This window comes from Oryctolagus cuniculus, chromosome 2 (assembly GCF_051225735.1).
Source record: "Oryctolagus cuniculus isolate XC-2025 breed Fujian yellow rabbit chromosome 2, ASM5122573v1, whole genome shotgun sequence".
In the NCBI taxonomy this organism is placed as follows: domain Eukaryota; kingdom Metazoa; phylum Chordata; class Mammalia; order Lagomorpha; family Leporidae; genus Oryctolagus; species Oryctolagus cuniculus.
In genome coordinates this window covers 90,051,543-90,069,674 of record NC_142868.1, presented here as the reverse complement: position 1 = coordinate 90,069,674, position 18,132 = coordinate 90,051,543, and the positions used below count along the sequence as shown (strand labels likewise).

The following is an 18,132-nucleotide window of genomic DNA, read 5'->3' as shown; positions in this document are numbered from 1 at the left end:
TTAGAGTGTTGGATTGAGTCCTGGCTGCTCCACTTCCAAACCAGCTTCCTACTAATGCAGCCTAGAAAGCAGCTGATGGTGGCTCACGTGTTTGAGCCTCAGCCATAAGGAAGGAGGCCCCTATGGAGTTCAGGGCTTCTGGCTTTGGTCTGGTCCCATCCCTCACTATTGCAGGCTTTGGGGAGTCAACCAGCACATGGAAGATTTCTCTCTTTCTATCACTCTGTCTTTCCAGTAGATGAAAGTAAATGAGAAATAAAGAGTAAAAAATGTCTAGTGTCTGGCAAATAGTATGCTTAATAAATATAATTATTCACATTATCACTGTTGTATTTTATGGCAGAATCAAGAAATAAACCTGAATCTGACTCCAAAGTCCACATTCTTTGTACCACACCACCATGCTGCTTCCCAGAGGGGAGAGACAAATTCCCCTAATATTGCTTATTATAGTTTTAAATCACCTATCCTTTTAAGCTTTTTTAATGGCATAATGGTAATATGGTTTAAATTTCCTTATATTTTACAGATATATATTTGTTTATTTACAAATGATATATGTCTGGAATCAGCTTCAAAATACCCCAAGGATAAATAAAGATGGCCATGAGCTGATTGGATACTCACTGAAGCTGAGATGAACACCCAGTAGTTTAGCATATATTTTTTTTTTTAGTTATTTGTTTATTTATTTGAAACAGAGAGGGACAGAGAGGACGAAAGATTGACAGGTCTTCCATCTGCTGGTTCACTCCCCAAGTGGCCATAAAGCTGGGGCTGGGCCATGTCAAAACCAGGATCCTGGAACTCTAACCAGGTCTCCCACGTGGGCAGCAGGGGCCAGGTACTTGAGCCATCTCGTGCTGCCTTCCCAGACACATCAGCAGTGAGCTAGACTGGAAGCAGAGCAGCCAAGTTTCAAACCAGTGCCAGCCTTGCAAGCAGTGGCTTACCCGCTGTACTCAATGCCCACCCTTCTCCTACTTCTATGTTTGAATATTTTCTTAGTAATAATAATAATAATAATAAAGCTTCCACTACTGTGTGTATAGCATGGAAAGAGTATATTGTAAGGGCTGGTGCTGTGGCTTATCAGGTAAAGCCTCCACCTGCAGTGCCAGCATCTCATATGGGTACCAGTTCGAGTCCCAGGTGCTCCACTTCTGATCCAGCTCTTTGCTATGACCTGGGAAAGCAGTGGAAGATGGCCCAAGTCCTTGGGCTCCTGCACCCACTTGAGAGACCAAGAAGAAGCCCCTAGGTCCTGGCTTCGGATCGGCGCAGCTCGGCCATCTGGAAGTGAACCAGTGGATGGAAGACCCCTCTCTCTCTTTCTCTCTCTCTCTCTGCAACTCTACCTTTCAAATAAATAAATAAATCTTAAAAAAAAAAAAAGAGTTCACCAATCCAAGACTTAAAAAAAAAAAAGTGAATGTTGAGTTTATAAAGTTGCGTTAACATGATAGGGAAGAAGCTAAGAAGAAATTTGCCAAAATATCAAATAGGATGACGAATCCCAGTGTTTCCCTCCACCCATTCTTCACTTTTCAAATTTTTAATAATAAAGTTATATTTTTATGGTACAACAGTTTATGGTATTAAAAATGTCATATGAAATCCAGGGGTGGCTACAATCCAGTGGGCTGCTGGCCCTGGCTACTTCATTCGTATCCAAGCAGATTATTTCAGTGAAAGGAATCTTGAGTCTAAGGACAACAAGCTATGATGCGAAACTTTTCACTTGATGTGGCAAAAGATGAATCTGAGGAAATCCAAATGGCCAACAGACACGTGAAAAAATGCTCAGGATCACTAGCAATCAGGGAAATGAAAATCAAAACCACAGTGAAGTTTTACCTCACTCCTCAACCCCCACCCCCATTAGAATGGCTCTCATACAGGAAATCAACAAGCAACAAATGCTGGCAAGGATGGGGGGGGGGAGGTACCCTAATCCATTGTTGGTGGGAATGCAAACTGGTAGAGCCACTGTGGAAGACAGTATGGAGATACCTCAGAAATCTGAATACAGACCTACCATATGACCCAGCCATCGCATTCCTGGGAATTTGCCCAAGGGAAATGAAATCAGCACATGAAAGTTATCTGTACCCCCATGTTTATTGCAGCTCAATTCACCATAGCTAAGACATGGAATCAGTAACTGAAGACTGGATAAAGAAATTATGGGATACGTATACCACGGAATACTACACAGTGGTAGAAATAAAATTTGAAATCCTGTCATTTGTAACAAAATGAAACTAGGCAACATCATACTTAGTGAAATAGGTCAGTCCCAAAAGGACAAATACTATATGTACTCCCTGATCTGTGGTAACTAATAGAACATCTAAAAGGTAATGTATGGAAGTGAAATTAACACTTCGAGATGCAATGACTTTGTTCTTCCTTTTTTTTTTTTTTTAACTTTTATTTAATGAATATACGTTTCCAAAGTACGAATAATGGATTACTATGGCTTCCCCCCCATACCGTCCCTCCCACCCACAACCCTCCCCTTTCCCACTCCCTCTCCCCTTCCATTCACATCAAGATTCATTTTCGATTATCTTAATATACAGAAGATCAGCTTAGTATACATTAAGTAAGGATTTCAACAGTTTGCTCCCACACAGAAACATAAAGTGAAAAATAATAGATTATTTTTTTTAATGATGATGAAATCAGATCAGACCTATTGTCATGTTTAATCCCAGTGAGAGTCAAGTTGGGAGTTGATAGTTTCTATTCTTTTCTTTTTTTTTTTTTTTTTTTACAGAGGATCAGTTTAGTATGCATTAAGTAAAGATTTCAACAGTTTGCACCCCCATAGAAACACAAAGTGAAATATATTATTTGAGTACTCGTTATAGCATTAAATCTCAATGCACAGCACATTAATGACAGAGATCCTACATGAGGAGTAAGTGCACAGTGACTCCTGTTGTTGACTTTACCAATTGACACTCCTGTCTATGGCATCAGTAATCTCCCTATGCTCCAGTCATGAGTTTCCAAGGCTATGGAAGCCCCTTGAGTTCTCCGACTCTTATCTTGTTTAGACAAGGTCATAGTCAAAGTGGAGGTTCTCTCCTCCCTTCAGAGAAAGGTACCTCCTTCTTTGAAGACCTGTTCTTTTCACTGAGATCTCACTCACAGAGATCTTTTGCCAGAGTGTCTTGGCTTTCCATGCCTGAAATACTCTCATGGGCTTTTCAGCCAGATCTGAATGCCTTTAGGGCTGATTCTGAGGCCAGAGTGCTATTTAGGGCATCTGCCATTCTATGAGTCTGCTGAGTATCTCACTTCCCATGTTGGATCACTCTCCCCTTTATTTATTCTATCGGTTAGTGTTAGCAGGTACTAGACTTGCTTATGTGCTCCCTTTGACTCTTAGTCCTTTCATTATGATCAATTGCGAACTGAAATTGATCACTTGGACTAGTGAGATGGCATTGGTACATGCCACCTTGATGGGATTAAATTGGAGTCCCCTGGTATGTTTCTAACTCTACCATTTGGGGCAAGTCAGCTTGAGCATGTCCCAAATTATATATCTCTTCCCTCTCTTATTCCTACTCTTATGTTTAACAGGGATCACATTTCAGTTAAATTTCAACACTTAAGAATAACTGTGTATTAATTACAGAATTAAATCAGTCATATTAAGTAGAACAGACAAAAAAACTACTAAGAGGGATAATGTATTAAGTTGTTCATTAACAGTCAGGGCTATGCTGATCAAGTCACCGTTTCCCATAGTGTCCCTTTCACTTCAACAAGTTTCCTTTTTGGTGTTCAGTCAGTTGTCACCGATCAGGGAGAACATATGGTATTTGTCCCTTTGGGACTGGCTTATTTCACTCAGCATGATGTGTTCCAGATTCCTCCATTTTGTTGCAAATGACTGGATTTCGTTGTTTCTTACTGCAGTATAGTATTCTAAAGAGTACATATCCCATAATTTCTTTATCCAGTCTACCGTTGATGGGCATTTAGGTTGGTTCCAGGTCTTAGCTATTGTGAATTGAGCTGCAATAAACATTAGGCTGCAGACCGCTTTTTTGTTTGCCAATTTAAATTCCTTTGGGTAAATTCCAAGGAGTGGGATGGCTGGGTCGAACGGTAGGGTTATCTTCAGGTTTCTGAGGAATCTCCAGACTGATTTCCATAGTGGCTTGACTGTTCTTCCTTTTTTTAAAGATTTATTTATTTTAAAGACAGAGTTAGAGGTCTTCCATCTGCTGGTTCACTCCCCAGATGGATGCAATGACTGGAGCTGTGCTGATCTGAAGCCAGGAGCTCTTCCAGGTTTCCCACGTGGGTGCAGGGGCCCAAGAACTTGGGCCATTTTCCACTGCTTTCCCAGGCCATAGCAGAGAGCTGCCTCTGCCTCTCTGTAAATGTGCCTTTCGAATAAATAAATAAATGAATCTTAAAAAAAAAAAAAAGCAATATGCAAGTTGCCAATACCCTTCATCCATTAGAAGGTCTAAGGAAAAGAAACCTCAAATAAAAAAGCTGTGTTGGGGCCAGTGCTATGGCGCAATAGGTTAATCCTCCACCTGCAGTGCTGGCACCCCATATGGGCACCGGTTCGAGACCCGGCTGCTCCACTTCCAATCCAGCTCTCTGCTTTGGCCTGTGAAAGCAGAACATGGCCCAAGTCCTTGGGCCCCTGCACCTGTATGGGAGACCCAGAGGAAGCTCCTGGATCCTGCCATCAGATTCGTAACGCTCCAGCCGTTGCAGCCATCTGGGTAGTGAACCATCGGATGGAAGACCTTTCTCTCTGTCTCTCTGCCTCTCCTCTCTTATGTGTAACTCTGACTTTCAAATAAATAAATAGGGGCCGGCGCCGTGGCTCACTTGGTTAATCCTCCGCCTGCGGCACCGGCATCTCATATGGGTGCAGGGTTCTAGTCCCGGTTGCTCCTCTTCCAGTCCAGCTCTCTGCTGTGGCCCAGGAAGGCAGAGGAGGATGGCCCAAGTGCTTGGGCCCCTGTACCCACATGGAGACCAGGAGGAAGCACCTGGCTCCTGGCTTCAGATCAGTGCAGTGCACCGGCCACAGTGGCCATTTTGGGGGTGAACCAAGGGAAGGAAGAAAGACCTTTCTCTCTCTCTCTCTCTCACTGTCTAACTCTGCCTGTCAAATAAAAAAATTAAATTAAATTAAATTAAAAAATAAATGTTTAAAAAAAAAAAAAGCTGTGTAATGACCAATCAGAAAACCTGTATGTCTCCTATACAAACTACTTCCTGGTTCTCAGATGTCTTTATGAATTCGTGCCTACTTTTCCCAAAGAGCTACCGTGTGCACAATCATAAAGCTTGAGCACCCAGTCACTGGAGACAGCATGGAGTTGGCAGACTGTCAGCCTGGCAGTCGCTAGACTTTTGCTAAGAATGTGCTACTGACCATATTTCAGAAATGTCTCAAATGCTTTTAAGTCTTGGTTTGAAAAGTAAACTGGCAGGCTGGCGCCACGGCTCAATAGGCTAAACCTCCGCCTGCGGCGCAGGCAAAATGGAGGAGTTCCTGGCTCAGTTTCTGAGCCTCTTGATACAGAGCCCAAAGGAGAATAAAATGCTTCCAGGGCCTCATTAGACTGATTTCTGTCACTTCCAGAAGGTCAGCACGGAAATGTAGAAGTTAAGAGTAAATCATGGCCGGTACCACGGCTCACTAGGCTAATCCTCCGCCTGCAGCGCTGGCACCCCAAGTTCTAGTCCCAGTTGGGGCGCCGGATTCTGTCCCGGTTGCCCCTCTTCCAAGCCAGCTCTCTGCTGTGGCCCGGGAAGGCAGTGGAGGATGGCCCAAGTGCTTGGGCCCTGCACCCCATGGGAGACCAGGAAAAGCACCTGGCTCCTGATCGGCGCAGCGCACCGGCCGTAGCAGCCATTTGTGGGGTGAACCAATGGAAGGAAGACCTTTCTCTCTGTCTCTCTCTCTCACTGTCTAACTCTGCCTCTCAAAAAAAAAAAAAAAAAAAAAGAGCAAATCACAAGCAACTCAAGTGAAGTTGAAGAATTCCCAGGAAACTTCACAAACTCCATCAGCGCTCTGTGAGATGTGATACAGTTCTGTCTCCAGAGGTCCTGCCTCTGAGATTGTGAACTTCCGTGTTATTCATACCCTACTCCAGGAATCGCCCTCCATGCCCCTCCTAACAGTCCTTATTATTAGCCAAAGAATGAAGCTCTGACAAACAAGGAAAGCTTTATTTCACATATTGCTCTGATACCTGCATGGCACATACATGGCACCTGGGGCACAGCAGGCTAATCAACTCTGGGGATTGATGAGATACCTTAGCAACATGAAGGGCTTCTAAAGAAATGTAAATTCCATGCTCCAAAGAAAAAGATATGAGATTATGCATTCTTAGTTTATTAGAGCCATTTCTTAAATAGAATTTTTAAGATTCATAAAACCTATCAAACAAAAGAATAACCATGTGGCAAGGCTAACAGAAGGAGGCAGCTAAATGGCAAATGTGTGGTATCATTTAATTTTTTAAAAAAGGAAAACCAGTCACATCTACCTACCACTATAGGAATCTGTCTTGGTTAGAAGCTAAGTGACAGACCAGCATCATGGCACAACAGTTAAGCTGCCACTTGGGACACTCACATCCCATACCGGAGTGTTGTTTTGTTTTGTTTTTTAAAGATTTATTTATTTATTTGAAAGTCAGAGTTACTCAGAAAGAGAAGGAGAGGCAGAGACAGAGAGACGTCTTCCATCGGATGGTTCATTCCCCAGGTGGCTGCAACAGCCAGAGCCGTGCCAATCTGAAGCCAAGAGCCAGGAGCTTCTTCTGGGTCTCCCACGTGGGTGCAGGGGCCCAAGCACTTGGACATCTTCTACTGCTTTCCCAGGCCAAAGCAGAGAGCTGGATCAGCCGGGTCTTGAACCGGCACCCATATGGGATGCTGGTGCTTCAGGACAGGGCGTTAACCCAGTGTGCCACAGCGCCGACCCCTGGTGTGTTGTTTTGAGTACCAGCTATTCTGCTTCCCATCCAGCTTCCTGCTAATGCACCTAAAGGCAGCAGAAGATAACCCAAGTACTTGGGTCCTTACCACTCACATGGGAGACCTGGGTGGAACTTCTGGCACCAGGCTTCAGCCTGGCCCAGCCCCTGCTGTTGCAGGCATTTGGGGAGTGAATCAGTGGATGGAGGATCTCTCTCTTCTGTCTGTGCACTTCTCTCCCTCTCTACTTGAAAGGCAGAGTTAAGAGACAAAGGGAGAGACAGAGAGAGATCTTCCATCTACTGGTTCACTCCCCAGTGGGCCCCAGCAGCTAGGGCTGGACTAGGCCAAAGCCAGGAGCCTCATCAGAGCCATCTTCCACTTTTCCCAGCCATTAGCAGGGAGCTAGATAGGAAATGGAGCAGCCAGGACATGAACTGGAGCCCCTGTGGGATGCTGGCGTCCCAGGAGGCAGCTTTACCCACTATATCACAACATCAGCCCCACCTCCCTCCTTCTCTGTTACTCTGCCTTTCAAATAAATAAATACAAAAATCTTAAAAAAAAAAAAGAGCTAAATATGTAACTCCATGTGATATTTCACCGGAAAGAACACATGGTGTAATCCCAAAAAGGTATATATCTAGATACTTTTGGGTTATATATTTTTTTAAAAGATTTATTTTATTCATTTGAAAGACAGAGTTACAGTAAGAGAAAGAGACAGAGAGAGAGATCTTCCATCCACTGGTACACTCCCCAGATGGCCGCAATAGCTGGAGCTGCACCAATCTGAAGCCAGGAGCCAGAAGCTTCTTCCAGGTCTCCCACGTGGGTGCAGGGGCCCAAGGACTTGGGCCATCTTCTACTGCTTTCCCAGGCCATAGCTGAGAGCTGGATCAGAAGAGGAACGGCTGGGACTAGAACCAGTACCCATATGGGATGTCAGCTCTTCAGGCCAGGGCTATTTTTTTTTTTAAAGATGTATTTATTTGGGCCGGCGCCGCTGCTCAATAGGCTAATCCTCCGCCTGTGGCGCCGGCATACCGGGTTCTAGTCCCGGTTGGGGCACTGGATTCTGTCCCGGTCGCTCCTCTTCCTGTCTAGGAAAAAAAGGAAGACCTTTCTCTCTGTCTCTACCTCTCTCACTGTCTACTCTGCCTGTCCAAAGAAAAAAAAGAAAGAAAGAAAAAAGAGATTTATTTATTTATTTATTTAAAAGTCAGAATTATTACAGAGAGAGCGAGAGAGGTCTTCCATCTAATGGTTCACTCCCCAATTGGCCACAATGGCCAGAGCTATGCAGATCCAAAGCCAGGAGCCAGAAGCTTCTTCCTGGTCTCCCATGCCCAGGAGTTGGGCCATCTTCTACTGCTTTCCCAGGCCACAGCAGAGAGCTGGATGGGAAGTGGAGCAGCTGGGTCTTGAACCAGCGCCCATATGGGATGCCGGCGCTTCAAGCCAGAGCATTAACCCGCTGTGCCACAGCACCGGCCCCAGGCCAGGGCTTTAACCCACTGCACCACAGCGCCGGCCCCCTTTTGGGTTATTTTAAAATCCAACAACTGGTATGCTTTGTCTAAAGCTCTCACATTATTGCTGTTGCTTTCAAAAAGTCATTATCAAATTTTGAGTGATTCTTTCTTGAACATATGTATTTAATATATGAATATAATAAATTATTTTATCTAAGGGAGAAATGTCATGAGAAAAAAAATCTTTTTTTAAAAATTTCATTTTTTTCTTTTTCTTTTTAAAGATTTACTTATTTATTTGACAGTCAGAGTTACAGAGGAGAAGAAGAGACAGAGAGAGATATCTCCCATCTGCTGGTTCACTCCCCAAATGGCCACAACAGCCAGGGCTGGGCCAGGCTGAAGCCAGAAGTTAGGAGCTTTTTCTGGGTCTTCTGAGTGGGTGGCAGGGGCCGAAGTACTTGGGCCATCCTCCACTGCTTTCCCAGGCCATCAGCGGGGCCTGGGTGGGAAAGAGCAGCCTGTTTGGGATGATGATATCAAAGATGGCTGCTTAACGCATGTAACAACAGCAGTCCCGAAGAAACAATCTTTATCAATAAGATCAACCAATGAAATCAGGGAAATTAACATTACTAAGGGAGCTTATAACTCATGACTTAAAGGGATTGTGTCTCCTTTATATATTAACAGCAGAAGCAATTCTTGCTACTCCCTAGTCAATGAAAATTCCAGTTGCTTTTTTTTGGTAGACATTTACAAGTTGACCCTAATATTCCTATCAAAATACAAGGGACCCAGGATAGTCAAAATCATTTTGAAAAAGAAAGCTGGAGACATATGATTCCCGACTTCAACATTTACCACAAAACTGCAAAAATCTAGGGCCAGCATTGTAATGCAGCAGGTTACGCTGCCACCTGTGATGCCAGCATCCCATATGAGTGCCAGTTCCAGCCCTAGCTGCTCTGCTTCCAGTCCAGCTCCCTGCTACTGCTCCTTGGGAAGTAGTGGAAGACGGCACAAGTGCTTGGGCCCTGCCACCTACGTGGGAAACCTGGATGGAGTTCCAGGCTCCTGGCTTCGACCTGACCCAGCCCTGGTTGTTGCAGCCATTTGGGGAGTGATAGAAGACGGATCTCTGTCTCTCTCTGTCTCCCACTGTCTCTTCCTATCTCTCTGTAACTGCCTTTCAAATAATAAATCAAGACTTAAAAAAGAAAAACAAAAGAACTATAATAATCAAAAGTTTGTTACTGGTGTGAGAACATACACATCAATGAGAGTCCAGAAAAAAACCCTTATATTTATGCTCAACTGATTTTCAACAAGGGCACTAAGACAATTCAATAGGGAAAGAACAGTCTTTTTCAACAGATGGTGCTGAGACATGCGACCATCAACATACACAAAAAATGAAGTTGGACCATACTTCATACTATATACAAAAGCTAACTCAAAATAAAACATGAACCTAAATGCAAGAGCTAAAACTACTTTTTAAAATTCTTAGGAAAAAAACTCAAGAATAAATCTGTATGACTTTGTGTTACTCAAAGCCTTTCACACCAAAGCCAAGTGTAACAAAAGAAAAAGAAGATAAATCAGACTTCATAAGAACTTGTGTGTTTCAGAGGACACCATCAAGGTGAAGAGGGGTAGGCGTTTGGCAGAGCAGTTAAGCTGCCACTAGGACACCTGCACCCCCAGTCAGAGTACTTGATTTCAGGCCCTGGTTCTGCTCCCAGTTCCAGCTTCCTGCTAACGCACACCCTGTGAGGCAGCAGGTGACAGCTCAAATACATGGGTTCCTGTCCCACGTAGGAGACCTGACTAGTGTTCCTGGCTGCCGGCATTGGCCCAGTCCAGCCCTGGCTGTGGTGGTCATTTGAAGAGTGAACCAGCAGATACGAGCTCTCAGTCTGTCTCTCTGGCTCTCAAATAAAATAATTTGCTTTTCTAATTTTAAAAAGTGAAATGATAACTCATAGAACAGGAGGAACTATTTGAAAATTATGTATTTGGGGTAGGCGTTTGGCATCGCAGTTAAGACTCGTCTTGTATCAGAGTACCTGGATTCTACTCCCAATTCCAGCTTTCTGCTAACGTGCACCCTGGGAGGCAGCAGGAGCTGGCTCAAAGAGCTGGGTTCCTGCTACCCATGCAGGAAACCCAGATTGAGCTCTTGACTCCTGGCTTCAGCCTGGGCCAGCCTCAGCTGTTGTGGACATTTGGGGAACAAGCTAGGAAACAGGAAACATCTCTATTTCTTTCTCCTCTCTCCCTCCCTTTCCAATATACAGGTAAATTTTTTTAAAATGATACAGCACACAAGGGGTTAAGCTGCCACCTGCAATGCCAGCCTCCCACGTAAGTGCTGGTTAGAGCCTAGCTGCTCCACTACCAATCTAGCTCCCTGCTATGTGCCTGGGTAAGCAACAGAAGATGGCCCAAGTATTGGGGCCCTTGCCACACATGTGGGAGACCCAGATGGAGTTTCAGGCTCCTGGCTTCTGCCTGGCCCACCCCCAGCTTTTGCGACCATTTGGGGAATATATAGAAGATCTCTTTCTCTCCCTCTAACTCTGGCTTTCAAATAAATAAATCTTTCCAAAAAATCATATATTTAGAGAGGTTCCAAGATGGCGGAGTTGAAAGTCCAGTCCAGGAGAAGACAGATTTTAAAAAGTGGAGAGAATATGGTCTCAGCAAACAGTTAGGGAGAAAACAGCAGAGGAAACTCTACTGAAATTAGAGGGAGATGGTGGACCTAGGTGGAAGGTGTGGACACCCACAACTTGGGACTTCAGCAGCCAAGAGCCTACCTCGTAGCCAAGAGCCTATGTACCAGCTTTGGAAACTAAGGTGAGACCAGACCACAGCAGTCCAAGTCACTGGCAATAAAACTGCAGGAAGAGCCTAAAGGGAACCTGGCAGGGAGCCCTGTGGGCGATAGTGTACCTGCCAAACTAGAGGAGAAAAAAAAAAGGACGGACACATTTCTCTCTCCCCAGTCATTTACAACAGCGTCCTATAACAAGCCGATAGAGCAGGCGCCATTTTGGACACATGTCACAGCTGCACCAGCTCATTCTGTGCCCGGCAACCAGCAGAGTAGAAACTCCTGATTCTGGTGGGGAGAAATAACAGGGGGCTAGGAGCTTGTGACTGTGTGAGGCTTCTGTACCAGACTTTCAAAAATGTTGAGGCTGTGTGGGAGGACTCACAGTGTGGCTAGGACTTCGGGCAGTCACAGTGGGGGACTCCACATGCTCAGGGCTTCCTGGTTACCTGGTGAGAGACATTGCTGGGGAATCTGAACTTACGCTGAGAACTGCACAGATCCTTTGTGTGGTCCTTGGGACACAGCAGGGAATATTATACCCACTGGGGCTATCGCTCAGGCACTGGGCTCCTTTGAGGAGATGAACTCAGCTAACAGAATAATTTCCCTTCTGATTAAAAAAAGGGAGAGAGATGGTGGGCGCCGTGGCTCACTAGGCTAATCCTCCGCCTGCGGCGCCCGCACCCCGGGTTCTAGTCCAACCAGGGTGCCAGATTCTGTCCCAGTTGCTCCTCTTCCAGTCCAGCTCTCTACTGTGGCCCGGGAGTGCAGTGGAGGATGGTCCAGGGCCTTGGGCACTGCACCCACATGGGAGACCAGAAGGAAGCACCTGGCTCCTGGCTTCAGATCGGCACAGCGCGCCGGCCATAGCAGCCATTTGGGGGGGGTGAATCAACAGAAGGAAGACCTTTCTCTCTCTCTCTCTCTCTCTCTCTCTCTCTCTCTCTCTAACTCTGCCTGTCAAAAAAAAAAAAAAAAGGGAGAGAGAGAGAGAGACATGATTTACCACGCCAAGCCTGAGTGTGTCACCTTAGGCACCCTCTTAACCCTGGAAACTGAACAGAGTTCCCTGGCCACACCCACTACAAGCCTCTAGATATTCACTGAAAGTAGACATCCCACTTACCTACAGAGCCACAGTACAAAGATAAAAGCTACCACAGCAAAAAAAAAAAAAAAAGGAAACCAACTAGTACCTCTACAAATGCCAAACAACGTTCCAATTCAAGAAACAAGAATAAAAAAGACAAAATGACACCCCCAAAAGAACACAACACTTCCATAACTAAGGGATCAATTCAACGGGAAGATGTAACTATTATAAACATATAGGCACCTAAATACAGGGCACCCAGTGATTTAGAAGAAATGTTAAGGGACCTAAAGGGAAACATAGACACCAATACAATAGGAATGGGGGACTTCAATACTCCACTTTCAGCAATGGACAGAACAACCGGACAGAAAATAAGCAAAGAAACAGAGGAAACAGCAGATTTAATTGACACTATAGACCAAATCGACCTAACAGATACCTACAGAACTTTTTACCCTTCAGTTGCAGAATACACATTCTCCTCAGCAGTACATAGAACTTCCTCTAGGATTGACCACATAGTAGGTCATAAAGCAAGTCTCAGCAAATTCAAAAAAAAAAAAAAAAAATCATACATCTTCTTGGACCACGTTGCAATGAAGCTGGAAATCAGCAACTCAGGAATCTCTAGAACATATGCAGACACATGGAGACTGAACAACACGCTCCTGAATGAACAGCTGGCCATAAAAGAAATTAAAAGAGAAATCAAAAAATTTCTAGAAATAAATGAAGACAGCATATCAAATCTTATGGGATACAGCAAAAACAGTTTTAAGAGGAAAGTTTATAGCAATAGGTGCCTACATCAACAAATTGGAAGAGCACCAAATAAATGAACTATCAGTGTATCTCAAGAATCTAGAAAAACAACAGCAAACCAAACCCAAAACTAGTAGAAGAAAAGAAATAATTAAAATTAGAGAAGAAAGAAACAAAATTGAATCCAAAAAACAATACAAAAGATTAGCAAAATGAAGAACCGTTGTTTTTTTTTTTTTTTGAAAAAATAAACGAAATTGACATACCATTGGCCCAACTAATCAAAAAACGAAATAGAAGACCCAGATCAATAAAATTAGAGATGAAAAAGGAAATGTAACAACAGACACCACAGAAATAAGGAGAATCATCAGAAATTACTACAAAGAGCTGTATGCCAACAAACTGGGAAGCCAGTTTTGATAGATTCCTGGACACATAGAGCCTACCTAAAGTGACCCATGAAGACAAAGAAAACCTAAACAGGGGCTAGTGCTGTGCTATGGCAGGTAAAGCCGCCGTCTGCAGTGCCGGCATCCCGTATGGGTGCTGGTTTGAGATCCAGCTGCTCCACTTCTGATTAAGCTCTCCGTTACGGCCTGGGAAAGCAGTAGAGGACAGCCCAAGTCTTTGGGCCCCTGCACCCACCTGGGAGACCTGGGGGAGGTTCCTGGCTCCTGGCTTCAGACTGGCACTGTTCTGGCCACTGTGACCATCTAGGGATTGAACCATTGGATGGAAGACCTCTCTCTCTCTCTCTCTCTCTGTGCCTCTGCCTCTCCGTAAATCTGTCTTTCTAATAAATTAATTAAAAAAAAGTCACAGGAATAAAAATGACACAACCAAAATGGAATTTTGTGTTCAGGAGTAACATCATCTTTTTTAAAAAAAACTTTTATTTTATGTATTTGAAAGACAAGAGTTACAGAGACAGAGGTCTTCCATCCAATGGTTCACTCCCCAGATGGCCACAACAGCCGGAGCTGTGACCAATCCGAAGCCAGGAGCTTCTTCCAGGTCTCCCACGTGGGTGCAGGGGCCCAAGGACTTCGGCTATCCTCTACTGCTATCCCAGGCCATAGCAGAGAGCTGGATGGGAAGAGGAGCAGCCAGGACTAGAACCGGCACCCATATGGGATGCCAGCACTTCAGGCCAGGGCTTTAACCCACTGCACCACCGCACCGGCCTCTTTTAAAAATATTGTTCATAAGGTCATGATTTTTTAAAAATATGTTGTTTATTTATTTTCATTTTATTTGGAAGGCAGACATGTAGAAAGACAGAGTTTAGTCCCAAAATGCATACACAGCAAGGACTGGGCTAGGCTGAACCCAAGTTTCCCATAATGGGTGGCAGAGATGGAATTAACTGCTGCCTCTCAGGGTGCACATGAGCAGAAAGCTGGAGAGCTGGGACTCTGACCAGGCACTCTGATATGGGCACAGGCATCTGAAGTGGAAACTCAGCTGCTGTACCAAATGCCCACCCCATAACATCATCTTTTATTTCACATTTCATTATCTCTGATCAACTTCATCCCCTGAAGTTCGTGTATCATTTTTTTAAAATCAACTGCTTTTATATTTTCCCTATGTAACCAAGCAAATGTTCCGCTAATTTTAATAAAAATGCTTTTGGCTCAAAATCAATCTTACAACAGCATATCACCAAATTAATGAGAAAAAAAGGAATATAACATTTTCTGAATTGAATCAATTATTTAGCCCCTAAAGAAATGTTTCCATTATTTCAGACTCTGTATCACTAATGAATTAGAATAGACTTGAACAAAGATTTGACTATTTGAAATCCCTCAGGATAATCATACTAGTAATCTTTATGATGATCTTAAAATTTAATTATACAGAGACCATAAGTTTATAGAGAATTCTAACCTAGATTTAAAATTCTTGAACAGAATTATTTAAATATAACCTAGATTTTAAAACCTTGAACAGAGGGCAACGTTGTAGTGTAGTGGGTAAAGACACCACCTGCAATACTGGCATCCCATATGGGCAGCAGTTCATGTCCCAGCTGCTCCACTTCCAATCCAGCTCCCTGCTAATGTGCCTGGGAAAGTAGCAGAAGATGGCCAAGTGCTGGGTCCCTGCACCCCCATGGGAGACCCAGATGAATCTCCAGGCACCTCGCTTTGGCCTGGCCCAGCATGAGCCATTACAGCCATATGGGGAATGAAACAGCAGATGGAAGATTGATCTCTTTATCTCTCTCTGTTTCAAGTAAATAAACAAATATTTTAAAATAAATAAATTTCTGTGGATTCATTAGAAAGCTGCTTAAATGCAGCTGCTGGGGCCGGCCCTATGGCGTGGCAGGTAAAGCCACCACCCACAACATCTGCATCCCATATGGGTGCAGGTTCAAGTCCCAGCTACTCCACTTCTGATCTAGCTCCCTGCTAATGGGCCTGGGAAAGCAGCAGAAGATGACCCAAGTCCTCAGGCCCCTGCACCTATGTGGGAGACCTGGAAGAAGCTCCTGGCTCTTCTCTTCGATCGACCCAGCTCCAGCCTTTGTGGCCATTTGAGAAGTAAACCAGCGGGTAGAAGATCTCTCTCTATAACTCTTCCTATCAAATCAATAAATAAATCTTTATAAAAAATAGCTGCTTTAAAATTATATATTGTGGCCGGTGCCGCGACTCACTTGGCTAATCTTCCACTGCAGTGCCAGCACCCTGGGTTCTAGACCCAGTCGGGACACTGGATTCTATCCTGGTTGCTCCTCTTTCAGTCCAGCTCTCTGCTGTGACCCAGGAAGGCAGTAGAGGATAGGCCAAGTGCTTGGGCCCTGCACCCGCATGGGAGACCAGGGGGGAAGCACCTGGCTCCTGGCTTTGGATCAGCGCAGCGCGCCAGCCGCAGCACACTGGCCGTAGCACACCAGCCGTAGCAGCCATTTGGGGGGTGAACCAACGGAAAGGAAGACCTTTCTCTCTGTCTCTCTCTCACTAACTCTGCCTGTCAAAAAAATTATATATTACAATCATATTCTAAGAAATGATCTGTATACAGAAATATGGTATATAGAAAGAAATGGAAGGAAATAAGCACACTGACAGTCACTGCTTTATTAGGGTGGCAAAACTATAGGTGACTGACATTAAAACATTTCTTCATGGCACAACAATTTTGGAAAGTAACTTAGGTATATCTAATAAAGATGTATATACTCAAACCCAGTGATACCAAACGTAGTGAAATTTTTATCTATGTGTATGACAGAAAAGTGAAAAGGTTGAACACAAGATGCAAGAGGATGAAATTACACATACCAAGTTTAAAAACATGTTAAGTAACACCATATAAAGTTTAGGAGATATATACACACAGTAGTTAATTAAATTAAAATACACATATGATATGTGTTTTACATATGCTATGTATATATACATATATCTGCTTCAGGAAATGAAAAGATATGTTATATGGGCCTTCATGCCTTACTTCTTTGAAAAAATCTGAAACAAATGTGGCAAACTGAAAAAGCTAGGTGCTAAACAAAAAGCTATACTTATTTTTTGTATTCTCTTTATATGCATGAAATATTTAAAATTTCGTATTTGTCATAAGAAGTCAAGTTTTAAGTAACATATGGCTAAGGCAATAGTTGAGTCAATCGCCCTGATCTGATCATCAGACTGCATATATGTACTGAAATGTCACACTGTATCCCCAAAAATATATAATTGCAATGTGCCAATGTTTTAGAATTTTAATAAATAAATATATTTTATGTTTTTTGTCTTCCGGGTCCCCTGTGGAATAATCTATTAAGCCTCAAGCTACTAAAAGTAGCCCAGATATTTCTTTATCTTTGAGCTAAAAACATTAAGATGAAATCGATGGAGCCCATTAAATCAAAAAAAAAAAAAAAAAAGCTACACATAACTAGCATGAAATCTCAATAGGTTCTGAAAATAAGTCACTTCATTAAGAAATTTAGAAATTCTGTCCACTTGAAGCCATACCTGGCCTTGCAATTCTGGTCTTGTGGGATATGTACTTGGGTAAGGAGCCCGATGTCGTGCAGTAGAATTCCAATAGTTTGAGTTGTAGTTAGGATACGGTGGCTGCTCCTAAGAGAAAAAGGAAAATAAAGCCAATTTTAACAAATTATTTTAACAGTCTGAGATCAATCAACAAGAGGCAGGTTACAAGTACATATGAAAAAAAGGAATCGAATGCCACTATAAATCATTCATTATTAAATTTATACAGGCCTACTACAGAATGAACCATACGACCTAGGGGTGGACATTACAGGAGTAGTGGCACAGCACTGTGGTTAAGCTGCAGCCTGGGAGACGACATCCTGTAGAGGGCTGGTCCCTCCACTGCCAATCCAGCTTCCTGCTAACGAGCCTGGGAAGGCCCTGGATGATGGCCCAAGTACTTGGGTACTTGCTACCCATGAGTCCGAGATGGAGTTCCCAGCTCCTGGAGGCTGCCTGGTCCAGTGCTGGCTGTTGTAGGCATCTGAGAGTGAACAAGCAAATAGGAGGTCTTTCCTCTAACTCTTCTCTGTCATTCTTTCAAATAAATAAATAAAAACTTTAAAACAATTATATGACCTAGAACAAAACAATTATTGACTATCTAGTCAAAGTTTGCTCTTATGCATTGTGCCAATCCCACAGGCCAAAATGATACATAAAGGAATTTTACTAAATCAAGATGATCAGCAAAACCAGACATTAAATTGCCTTTATCCCTCTTCAATCAGCATCCTTCATCATTATAACACTAATTTACTTAGTGAAACAAAACCACCTTTGCCACTTTCGAGAAGAGCACTTGCCTAACAACTGAAACACGAAGACATTACTACTGAAGCCTACTTCGAGCACATGCATCGCCAGTACTCAGCTCCCGCCCTGGCCAGACGCTATTTGTCCACATGCCTCTGCTCTGCGCTATGGGTAAGCTTTCTGCTGGAAGCCTGT

At 43.6% G+C, this 18,132-nt stretch overlaps 1 protein-coding gene across 2 annotated transcripts in view; it reads right to left on the bottom strand.

Moving 5' to 3' along the window:
• Nucleotides 1–18,132, bottom strand: part of BAG4 (BAG cochaperone 4) — a 38,242-nt gene that overhangs the window by 7,370 nt on the left and 12,740 nt on the right. For both annotated transcript variants that reach the window (XR_016229101.1, XM_002720783.6), the window contains exon 2: nt 17,158–17,265. Coding sequence is in view for 1 of the 2 variants with exons in the window: in XM_002720783.6 (XP_002720829.1) it covers nt 17,158–17,265 (108 nt within the window). In the remaining variant the exon portion in view is untranslated. The remainder of the gene's footprint in view (nt 1–17,157; nt 17,266–18,132) is intronic.